The 12,030-nt window shown below is 46.4% G+C and overlaps 2 protein-coding genes across 2 annotated transcripts; both read right to left on the reverse strand.

The window, feature by feature from the left end:
- Positions 1 to 442: 442 nt before the first annotated feature.
- Positions 443 to 2,311, reverse strand: SPAG8 (sperm associated antigen 8). The gene is made up of 6 exons (XM_006863089.1): positions 2,274 to 2,311; positions 1,391 to 2,171; positions 1,098 to 1,272; positions 844 to 889; positions 645 to 759; positions 443 to 523 (listed from the first exon to the last, which is right to left on the reverse strand). The coding sequence occupies exons 1-6, from the start codon at positions 2,309 to 2,311 to the stop codon at positions 443 to 445; spliced, it is 1,236 nt and encodes a 411-aa protein (XP_006863151.1).
- A 3,155-nt stretch (positions 2,312 to 5,466) lies between these two features.
- On the reverse strand, positions 5,467 to 7,415 carry HINT2 (histidine triad nucleotide binding protein 2). Its single transcript, XM_006863090.1, has 5 exons — positions 7,335 to 7,415; positions 6,144 to 6,284; positions 5,905 to 6,009; positions 5,733 to 5,805; positions 5,467 to 5,641 (listed from the first exon to the last, which is right to left on the reverse strand). Exons 1-5 carry the CDS (start codon positions 7,413 to 7,415, stop codon positions 5,550 to 5,552), a joined length of 492 nt encoding a protein of 163 aa, XP_006863152.1. The 3' UTR covers positions 5,467 to 5,549.
- Positions 7,416 to 12,030: the final 4,615 nt, after the last annotated feature.

Raw genomic sequence — 12,030 nt, forward strand, 5'->3', positions numbered from 1 at the left:
TTTAGACATAGTAACTCACAGAATCACCAAATTAGCAATATCAAGATGAAGAAGAGACTTTTATGTAAAGTGCCTTACTTAGCAAAATACAGATAGAATTCACTTCCTCACCACCTCCGTGTTACAAACAGATTCCACATTCTACCAATCCTTAGACAGGAGTCCTTTCCCCGCCTGCCTCTACCACCCTTCCTTCCCACGCTGGCAGGCAAGGGAAGACATTTCTCCCAATTGGTGGGGGCCATTCTCAGGTTCATAGGGCAAAGGCTGGCCCAAAGACAAGGGCACTGGTGTTGTGAAGCTGCAGTTCCTCCGGAATGGTGTGTCCAGTGTCTTGATATTACTGACACCCTGGGGTTGGGGGGATGCCAGCATGAGGCCAGATCCCTTGCCCCCAAGTGAGAAGATAACAAGCTCTCTTGTTGTCTCCCTTCCCCAGCACTTAGTCACCCTCACATACTGGTAGCTGTGGTGCCCTCTGTAGCCAGAAGGTTTCAGGCTGCTCCTGATGGTAGTCGTGGGGCTGTGAGGGGGGACACTAAGTTACTCTTAGTCCAGTGGCCCCTCTCTCAGCCTCTGGGCCTGCTGCTTCCCCCCAGCCTGTCAGAGCTGAGGTGTGCATGTGGGGTGGGATGGGCTCTCACCTGGGTAGGGGCAGGAGGCCCTGTTTGCACCAGCTCCATTTGGTAGTCACGATGTGTCACAGATTCAGCCTCAAAGAGCTTCCTTGTGGGCTCCTGCTCTGCCTGCACCTCTTTACTATACAGCCCTGGAAGTCAAGACCACTCTCTCCCCAATTTCTGTCCTCCCTTCCTTCCCCTTCCATTTCCCCCAGCCTCTTACCAGATCTGGTGGTGCAAGAGCAGCTCCAGCATAATTTCCCGCTTCCCTGTGGGGAGCATGGGTGGACAGAGTGGGGAAGCCTGCTTAAGATGCAGGTCCAGAAGAAACACACTTAAGATAAAGGAACGAAACGTGATGGGTTGCGCTTTTTTCTGTTCCCTATACCCATTGGACCATCCACAATCCCACTGAGAATCCCTTCCTCTCCTTTTTTTCTAATAGACTCTTTCTAGCCTCTCTTATATGCTTCATACCTCGAAGTGGCTGACAGAGGTTTCCTGGGGGATGGTATGAGTCTCTGTGGGTGGTGCTGGAGGCCATGGGTGACTGTAGCTGCAGGGTCAGCAGTCCTTGGTGTCCATGTCGGAAGAAGAAACTCTCAGAGCCATCCTGCATGTTTGGGATTCGATCCAGGTGGTTGGTAGCTCTCTGTGGGTCCCAAGTTGAATGACCATGATGTCCCTTCAGGTAAGAACTATAATACTTCTTGCCCTCAGGAATCTGAGGGTAGTCCTTAAGAAAAGGGGGCAGGCCAAAACTTTCATACCTCCTCCTCCCAGTTGTACAGGAGACAGTGGCCCCGTGGCAACTTTCTTGGGAGTCCATTAGATGTCCCTTCAACCTTTGAGGACTTCCATAACCCTCGGGCACCAGGTTCTGGGACTTGCAAAAATTCCCAGGAAGGCTGTTTCTGAGGCTCCAAGCAGCTGTGTGAACCCCAGGAGGTGCCATTAGGGACCAGATTTTTCTGAACGTTTCTGAGCTCAGGACCAGTGACTGGACCTGAACCAGAGTCTGGAACAGGGCCAGAGCCTGGACAAGGGCCAGAACTTGGACAAGGTTTAGTATCAGAGGCAGGACCAGGACCAGTGTCAGGGCCAGAGCCCCGGCCAGGGCTAGAGCTAGAGTCAGGAACAGGACCAGAGCTAGAGTCACGAGGAGGACAACAGGGAGAGCTGTCAGTTGAAGTACAGGGGTCCTGAGCAACACAAGAAATATAGGTGGGTTCAAAGTCAGGATTTCCACGGCCTCTCTTGTGAGTAAAATTGGGTCCAGCACAGGGATCCCCAGGAAGACTGAGATCAGAGGAGGGATCAGAGGAGGGATCGGTGAGGATGGTCCCAGAGTAGGGCCTTGGAGTCTTTGTAGATAATGCAGCTACTTTGACAGTGGAAGCAGCTACAGCTGATGCAGCCGATGCAGCTGATGCAGCCGATGCAGCTGCTGCGGTTGCGGTTGCAAGAGCAGACCTAATAACACCATCTGAAGAAGGAAGCTGATCTGAACTGGACCCTAATCCTTCGGAGCTGGGCTGTAGGTCTAAAGACCTGTAAGAGAGCAAAGTCGACAAGGTAGTCAAAAGCACAGCCAAGGAAGTCAGCCAACCTTTCTTGATCCTTTATGCTGACAGCTACAGCTGCAGGTCTCACCGTGACTCCGATCCCTCAGTATACTCGCTAGTCTCCATGTTTAGACCTTAGTGACCTGGTTGTCATGGAGACGGCAATTCTTGGAGACTGCGCAGAACCGGAGGTGGGCGGAAGTGCAGGGCAGGGGTGGAGACAAATGGTCTGCGGGGCGGAAGTGTTAAACCTGAAGTGGTTTGGGACAGTCGCTTTCTTTTCTCGACTCTATTCCACCTCAGAGCCATTCATATAGTTCCCCTGACTGTAGGTTTTATTCTCCAAGGCTAAGTATGGTATTTTACAGCTTTATAAGCATAGTTTTTTTTTTCTTTTTATCAAATTTTTATTATAAATTGGGTGAAGATTTACAGAGCGGATCGTTAGTTTTACATTCAACAGTTCATAGGCATTTTGTTAATCTCATAGATCGCAATTCCCTCAATGTAGCATCACTTCCCCCACTTTTCCTGTTTCTGGTTTCCAGTCTTCCTTCTTTTCTTAACCCTCTGAACTTTGTCTTTGGGCAAATGTTGCACTTTTGATCTCAAATGCTTGATTATTCTATGCGTGCATTCTTTCCTAATTGTTCCCCTTAATATTAGGTGCTCTGGAGTCCCTATCTCTTAGTGACCTTGTATTAGGTTTCTGAGGAGTTGCTAGTGAGTTTGAACCAATGACTTTGCAGTTCAAACAACCCCAAGGATTCAGTTCTTATCCTACAGTGCCACACCAGGACTCCATTCCCCTAATGTTAAGTGCCATCGAGTCGGTTCCCACCTTTAACGACCCTGTACAGTTTCTGAGGAGCAGCTGGTGAGCTTGAACTGCCGACCTTGTGGTTCAAAGCGGCTTTGCAGTCCAGGGGGTTAACCCATAGCACCAGACCAGGACTCCGTTCCCCTTATAGACTTTTCCTTAGACTGAAAATTGAGCCAAGTGGATGAGTTCCGTTTCAGAACTAAGGGTAACCAGCGATGACAGGCTCAGGATTCCATCAGTCTCTAGCCAACCAATAAGCCTGGTCATCGATATTTTGGGCATTGTTCCATTATGTTTCTCCCATTCTATCCAGGGCATCATTTTGTTCTTATGGTCTCAGGGTGATGGAGATTGATGTTAATGTAGTCTGTTAGTTCATGAGGCCAAGTATTTCCCGAGCATCTTCAATTTTCATTACCTTCTTTCCTCCAGACAGGTAGACCAATGGTGGTGGTGGTTATGTGCCGTGGAGTCGGTTCTGACTTACACCGACCCTAAACAGGGTTTCTGAGGCTCTAAGTCTTTACAAGTGCAGAAAGCCTCATCTTCCTCCTGTAGAACGACTGGTAGTTTCAAACTGCTGACCTTGAGGTTATCAGCCCGATACATAACCACTACACCACCAGAGCTCCTTGGAGAGAGCAATAGTTGCATCTTAGATGGCCACTCCTGAGCTTTTAAGATCCCAGTTGCTACATCCTAAAATGAGGATGTAGAACATTGTCTTTGTGGACTATGTTATGCCAACTAACCATGGTGTTCCCTGAGACAAGGTAGGTCCCGTGCCCCTAGGCCTAGTGACTGAGTCATTTCTTCAAGGTGTGTTTAGTAATGTCTAAGGTGTTTCATTCTTTTCTTCCTGTATGCCTCATCACATGGATGTAGTTGCAGCAAAGGTAAATATTCACGTACAAATATCCTGTCAATCTCTATATATTTGTAGGTATATTTCTACTCTTCTTCCTATATCAGGTCAGCCTGACTGTCGATCCATCATCAGCCCATAGATCCGTTATTGCAGGATTCTTTATAATAGTATCTCTCTGCTGCTTTTGACTCATGCACTCCTCCACCCTTTAGCCAGTACATCCCCCCCACCCCAATTCTTTCTTATTTATCCTCAGTAACCATCAAAGAATGTTTCTTATACTGTGAAAACCTTTTCTTGACACTTTACAACAGTGGTTTCATACAATATTTGTCCTTTTGTGATTGACTAATTTCAGTATGATGACCTCCAGGTTCATCCATGTTATGAGGTGTTTTGTAGAATGATTTCCTTAAACTTTCTGTAGTATTACACTGATGGGCATTTAGGTTGTTTCCATCTTTCTGCTATTGTGAATAGTGCTGGAATGAACATGGATGTTCATATCTACTCATGTCAACGCTCTTAATCCTCTAGGACATACACTAAGTAGAGTTATTACTGGGACAATATTTCTATTTCCAACTTTTTGAGGAAGTGCTATATCATTTTCCACAGTGGTTACACCATTTTAAGCCCCATCAGCATGTTAGGAAGGTTCCAGTTTCTACACTCTCACTAGCATTTGTTTTCTGGTTTTTGAACTTGGCTATTATGCTGGGATGAGATGGTATCTTATTGTTTTGATTTGCATCTAATGGCAAATAATAGCATGCATTTCTTCATGTCTGTTAGCTGCCTGAATGTCTTCTTTGGTGAACTGTGTGTTCATGTCCTGTGCTTATTTTTAATTGGGTTGTATTTTCCTTGTTGAAGTTTTCTATAAATTTTGAGATTAGACCCTTTTCTGATATATCATTGCCAAAATTTTTTTCCCAGTCCATGGGTTCTCTTTTTACTCTTTTGGTGAAATATTTTGATATAAAAGTGTGTCGATTTTAGAAGGTTCTCTAAGGATGGTTCTTTATGGGAAGATGTTGGAGACAAGCACAGAGCTGTGGCATCAAAGGCAAAAGCCCACCTACTGTGCTTGTGGAGGGGAAACAGTAGCTTCCCCTTAGTTTATCCTCAAAAGTGGGGATATCTTTTAAAAAATTATGGATAAAATACATGAGATGTCAGTTTAAAATCAAAATAGTGAGACCTTATGGTAGTGGGTTTCTTTGTGACTGCTTTTCCCCCAGTAAAAACCCTCCACACTTCCACTGTTTCCCTCTTTATCCCCATCCCCTTAGAATCTGGCTTGGCTTCAGAATAAGGTCAGGACTAACCAAGTCTCATACCTGGGATTCAGTCTCTTTCTACTTATTCCTACTGCTATTGTAGATGCTTGACCCAGAGTGCTTCACTAGTCATAAGGACTCACAGTTATAGGCAATTTCTTTAACCATAAGATGGGTTTCCTCAGTGTTTCTCACTCAAACCATAATTAAGGGAGATCATACCCACAGATGGTTTTGTTGTGTTTTGTGGTTTTTTTTCCTTTATGGTATAAATCTTTATATATTTAAGACAAAGATTTAGAGTTATAGGAGAGATTTATTGGCATTACAGAGTCCTTTTTCCCCCCTCCCTATCCAAGCATCTAGGTCTGGGGTTGTTGGTCAGTTGGTTCAACCTGGAGGCCAGAGGAGTTGTCGGCCCCCAAGTACATGAATGTGCAGGTGGTATACAGATTGTGCGCCCAGCTTCCCATCATTGATCACTGAAATGGAGTTAGGATGTCAAACACTGAAGACCATATTAAGGAATAGGTATGAGAATTCATAGGAGCTCAAGGGCCAGAAGTTACTTACCAAGTCGGTATCCATCTGCTAGGCCCTCAGACTTTGCTACCTTCTTGGCAATAAGGAGGAGGTGTCCTAGAAGCTACAGGGAGAAGGGAGCCAAATGGCTTCACTCACAAGGAACAAAATCTGTAGCTGGTCCAGGGCCCCTCCAGCCAAACCCTGGCCCCGTTCCTCCCACCTGCTGATCCTTCTCTTCAGCCTGACTAATCCGAGGAATGGGCTTCTTAGGAATGACCAGAAAGTGCACAGGAGCTTGAGGGGCCACATCACGGAACACAAGACACTGGAGGTTAGAGGGAGGACATGTCATAGGCAGTGACAGGCCAGAGGTCCCTATGCTACTTCAACAGGTAGGATTCTATCTTTGCGGTGTTACCTATGAAATTCCTGGGGGGATGGGTCCTAAGGGCATCCCACCTGATGGTCCTCAAATAGAATGTCAGCTGGGAGGCTTCGGTCCAGGATCCGAGAGAAGATGGTTGGGGCTGCTCCCCCAGAAGCTGCCTGTTGGGCCTTGGTCACTTCATTTCCATCCGTTGCACCTGCAGCTCCTCGGACCTGATGGTGGGTCACACACACCCAAAGAGGGAGTTGACAATACCTCTCCAATGTATTCAGAAGCTGAGCCCTGATGGTCATTAACTTCACCCTTCTAAAATCCTATTAGTGAATTTATTTGTGATTCTCACCCAAAAGTATCAGCAGCAGACTGTGGCCGATGATACTGAGTCACTAGGTAACAGGCCGTGAAGGATTCAGTAGTGAAACAGATTCCTATTCCTGACTGGTCTAAGGAATCTAGCACCATCCAAACATAAAGGGTGGTTTGCATCATCTCTTAAAACTACTTGGAACTTTCCATTTACTCTCACCTTGTTAATATTTCCACTACATGCTTTCTGGTCTTTAATCAGATTTTAATGTAAATCTGCCCTGTTTGGATCCCTTGTAAGCGTGTCACGTTTGACCTCTTACTGTGTGGATTGTAACTCCAGTCCTTTGAATTAGTGGAGGGAAACGGTCAGCTAAGTGAACTCAGTATCCCCAGCTGAGTTGTAAGGATTACAACTCAGAGAATGGGGGTAGGAAAGAAATCCCAGCGCTCATTAGAGACTTGAATTCAGCAAGTCACTTTGGGGAAGGGGATAGGGTATATAGGATGAATTAGACTTCTCGGACCTTTAAGTCGCTCTGGCAGATCGCTGGTGAAAATGATAGACACTAGTGCTTATTAGGCTAGGGGCTTGAAAGGAGCCGAAAACTGGCTCCAAGACGGGTAGGCGCATTTCCTGCAGGGGGCACCAAGGAGGCTGCCCAGAGCAGGCACCCGGTCTGCTGGGCTTCAGGTCGGAGGAGAAGGCAGCAATCGCTGCGGGGACCCTGTCCCGATCTCCAGTCTGGGCAGGTCTTCTCCAGTTCGCAGATAGGCTCCCGGGGAATGGCTGCTGTGACCTTCAGTCCGACCTTATAGTTCAAGCCCAGAACCCGAAACAAGGTAGAACTCTGGCCCCGCGAGGCTACAGGGCTGTGTTGGCCTTCGGGAGTCCTACCCCAGAGAGCGTCAGAGCTCGCGGGACACCCTTCCCCGCTTCTGAGGCCACTTCTCACCTGCGCTCCCAGCGGTCCCGCAGCCGCCACCCCCCGGCGCACTACGCGGAGCCCGGCGGCCAGCATAACAGCCGCGGCCATCTTTCCTTGGCCGCCGTGGGACGGCCTGTTCATGGTGGGGCTCGACGCCACAGGCTGCGTCAGGGCTGTCAGGGGAGCGGTGAAGAGCAGCCATTGGCTCCGCCAGTGACCCTGCCATCCCATTGGGTTTTGCGCGTAGGCATTACATCCCGTCGGGAGGGCGACACTATTTACGCCAGCTGCTCCATCACTTTAGAGGAGGAGTCTACGCATTGGCGGCGTCTGCCAACCGGAGAGCTATTTTCCATTAGGGTGAAAGTTCTTTTTCACAGTTGTAGCCTCGCTGTGAGATGATTTTTCATTCTAGTGGAATGATTAAAAGAGAACCAGAGGCGGGGGTCTCCTCCTATAGGATCTGATAACGTAACATTGGCTCTGCATTAAGGTGAGGCTTCCTTATCCTACTGGGTGAGTGGGTGAGGTTTTACCTTATTGCCTCACCCTCCTCAGGTCTCGCAACTACTGGTGAACTAGGAGGTGACTCCGTCACCTGCTACACAAAGCTCTAAAATATTTTAGACTCTCACCGCATTGGCTCAGAGGAGGGCGGGTTCTGAGAGAACTCAGCGCGTATTGGTCCCAGGGAAACACCTCTAAGCCCAGGGGTTCAAGGCCCTACGATTCCTGGAAGGAGGAGGGTTGGTGGAGTGCTTTTGCTTAAGGTGAGCTGGAACAGGGCTCTTCCCCCTCCTCCAAACAAAACTCAAACTTCCACGGGTAGGGTCCACGTCTGAAAGTTGTAGGTGTCAAATATCCATGGTTTTCACATAAGGGCACTTTCAGCCTCTTGAACGTTCAAGGATTTACTGGTCAAAGGACAAGGCGCCCTGGTGGCGCTGCATTTAAAGCTCTCGCCTGCTAACCAAAGGGTTGGCGGTAGAACTCAACAGCTGCTCCGGTGAGAAAGATGGGGCAGTCTGCTTCCCTAAAGCTTTTTACAGCCTTGGAAACTCGGTAGAGTTCTGTTGTGTCCTAATCGACTCTAAAGCAGGGTGGTCCTAAAGAAAATTATGCCGGTTTTCATATTGTCGTTTAATTCATTCAAAGATTAAGAATTCTGCAGTTTTAGGAAAGTTTTTTCATTCAAAAAAAAAATTGTGTCTGTGTGTCTGGGGTTGGGGTGAGGTGTTCTATATCTGCCTCCCTACTAATTCAGCAAGGGAATAGGTACCTAATGTGTTTTCCTTAGATAGGATGTGAGATAGTTAGCTCAATGCCTGACAATTTGGACGTACGTCAGAGCATATTTTGCTGTGCTGGAATAGGTATATTGCGACATAACACGGAGCCACAAAATGCTGATATACTCAGGCACCACTTACGTTTAACTCTGATGTCAAGCACGTAGGATGAGTCAGCACTGTATCTTTGATGTCTTGTCTCATATAAGTGCACAATCATTATTTGTTGAATGAACGAGTAAATAGCATTTGGTGTTTTTCCTTTCATAATATACAATTGTTAAGTGTCGTTGAGTCAGTTCCGACTACTAGTGATACCATATTGGATTTCCTAGGTGCAGCTGGTGGGTTTGAACTGCTGACTTTGTGGCTCAAAGTCCAGTACTAATCCTACAGTGCCACACTGTTGTTAAGTGCCGTCTAGTAGATTCCGACCCATAGCGACCTTGTATAGGGTTTCCAAGGAGTAGCTGGTGAGCTTGAACCACCGAACTTGCAGTTCAAACGATTTTGCAGTCTGATGCATTAGCCCAAAGGGCCACACTAGGAGTCCAATAATATATAATACACATGCATTTATTTGCATTTATAATCAGTTTTCCTTAATATTAGTCTATGTAAATATACTTTATAATAGCTGTACAATCTCTCTTTGAATTGAGTTTATCATAATTGTTAAGGATTGTGTCCCTCTCAAAGTACGTGTCAACTTGGCTAGGCCGTGATTCCCAGTAATTATCCTTCATTTTGTGATCGTATGTGTTATAAGGAGACCTGGGAGGGTAATGGATTGTGAGCTGGACTGCTAACTGAAAGGTCAGTAGTTCAGATCTCTCAGGTGCGGGGAGAAGGATGAAGCTTTCTGCTCCTGTAAAGATTTACAGCCTTGGAAACCCTAAACAGGCTCACTGAGTCAGAACCGACTTGGTGGCACACACCCACCACCCACCCACCAGTGTTGTAAATCCTCCCCTCTTAGAGTCCTGGTGTGGCGTTACAGGATAGGCACTGGACTGCTGACTGTAAGGCTGGCAGTTCAAACCCACCAGCCGTTCCTCTTACTCCTTGAGTCAGAACCAACATTAGGCACTTAACAACAATATGGAGTTTTGTTAATCAGTAGGATACAATCTTCAGGATACAGTCTACAGGATTACGTGGTGTGTTGAGTCCATCGCTTTTGAGCTACAAGAGACTAAGCAAGCCAGCAGAGCTCAGTGGGATTTCATGCCACCAAGAAAGAAGAGCTGACAGCAGAGCTGGTCTCTGTTCTGGGAACCTCCTAGACTGCGGAGAAGATTGTAGCCAAGACACGTGGAAATCTCCAAGGGATGATGGGCCCCAGGTATCAAGGAGACAAAGACCTTCCCCCATAGCCAACATAGAGAAAAAACTGCCCTTAGAGATGGTGTCCTGAATATGGACTCCTAGCCTCTTAAACCGTGAAAGAATACACTTCTGTTTGTTAAAACCATCTACTTGTGATATTTCTGTTCTAGCAGCGCTGAGTAACTGAGACATAGCCATTCTTCTACTGTTGATTAGTTGAATTAGTTTTAGATGAATTCTAGTGCTAACTGCACACATCAGTGACTAGCTCTTTATTTCTGGAGATAGTGCTGATGTCTTATATTGTATATAGCTATACACAAAGATAGTCTTCTTTTTGTATAGCTATATTATTGTTGGACTTCTGGTGTGGCACTGTAGGATCAGTACTGGGCTGTGAACCAGCAGTTCAAACCCACCAGCTGCTCCTCAGAATCCCTATACAGGGTCACTATAAGTTGGAAATAGCCAGATGACACTTAACAACAACATATTATTATTATTGTTTTTAAAAATCCTTTCTTCCTGAAGGGCAAACATTTGACCCAGTGATTTCCCCCAGCAGTCCATGCTGTAGTGATTGCCTTGGAAGGATAGAGGTCCTCCCTAAGGGTAACGAAATATAGATTGGCCTTTTTTCTTGGGTCCCAGAGATCCAAGTTTTCTGTGGTGTCTCTTGGATAGCAGGGCCCTCTAGAACTGGTATTGAGAAGAAGGGCAGAAGGTAAAAGCTGAGATCTAGGAAGAGGTAGGAAACCATCAAGGTGGGTTGGTGGTTGTTACGTGCTGGGGAGGATCTAGGAGGATAGGTGAGTACAAAGCACTTTGAAACTGATTACTTCTTTGGACTCTCATACAGAGCAGGTAGCATGGAGATATTCATGTTTTGTAGATCCCAAAACAGGCTCAGTCTGGGGAAGTGACTTGCCTCTCCTAAGAGTCCTCTATGGATTTCCTAGCCCCTTCCCCTACATTTACTGACTTGGTTCCTGGGTTTTTTTCTGTGTCAAGCTTTACTCATCACCTGAAGCTGCTCTTACCTGAAAGCTTCATTGTGCTGCAAACTGACTACCTACTGGTCCTCATTGATTGCTCCTCTTTTTTTCAGTCGGTCATTATTTCTTAGCTTCATTTCTTTCCCTATCTGCATGGTCAGCTCTCTCTCCTCATCTAATTTTTGGGTTTTTTTTTTTTTTTTGTCTTATTTTCTTGACACCCTCCCACCACCAGTTTTAAACATTTTGCCTCTCTGTTCCTCTAACTAGTTCCTGCTTCTAACCATACCTTAATCCTCAACTATCCATTGATGAGGTCTTTCCTTCAGTTCCCCAAATTTCCCCTCTCCTTGCCTCCTATTCTCCACTCTTGTCCTCCTCTCCCCACCAACTGACCTTGTGTCTTACTTCTCATGGGATATAGAAGCCATCACAAGGAACTTCCACCACCACTTGCTCCCTGACACACCTATTTACTTCCTCTTGACCTTAGGAAGTGGTGCTTTTCCTGTCCAGAGTGAATCTCTGCACTTGTGCCTTGGCTTCATCTTCTTCCTCCATCTCTCTGGAATCTCATTTCATCAGGTATCTCTCCTTTTTCCTCTGCATTCCATAAGGTCTTCCAAACCTTTCCCTTTAGTCTATAATTTTTTTTCCTTCTTGAAAAAAATACTTCCTTGACCCCACATATCCTTCCAGATATTGTCTACTTTTCTCCTGGTCTTCTCATCCAAGCTTGAAGAGATGCCTCTAGACTCATTGTGTTTAGTTTCTGCCTCCACTGCACCACTGAAACTATGTTCTCTGAAGTCCTCAAAGACCTCCTAATTGCAAAATACAATAGGCACTTTTCAGTCTTTGTCCTAATGGATCTTTAAGCTATATCTGACATGGAGAACTCTGTCCTTCTGGAAACTCCCTTAGCTTTCCTGAAACCACTTTCTCTTCATGTCAGAGCCAGCAGCTTGAATGTGACTGTGATGGAGACAGATGGCTGGATCTAGCCTCTCTTGCCCCAATAGGTGCTGACCCCCAGGTCTCAGGGTGCCCCATATGCAGAGCCAGACCAGATCCAAGAGGCTTCCCCTTTATTGCTGACCCGAACCAGGC

The sequence above is a fragment of the Chrysochloris asiatica genome, unplaced genomic scaffold (assembly GCF_000296735.1).
Source record: "Chrysochloris asiatica unplaced genomic scaffold, ChrAsi1.0 scaffold00053, whole genome shotgun sequence".
NCBI classification, from domain to species: domain Eukaryota; kingdom Metazoa; phylum Chordata; class Mammalia; order Afrosoricida; family Chrysochloridae; genus Chrysochloris; species Chrysochloris asiatica.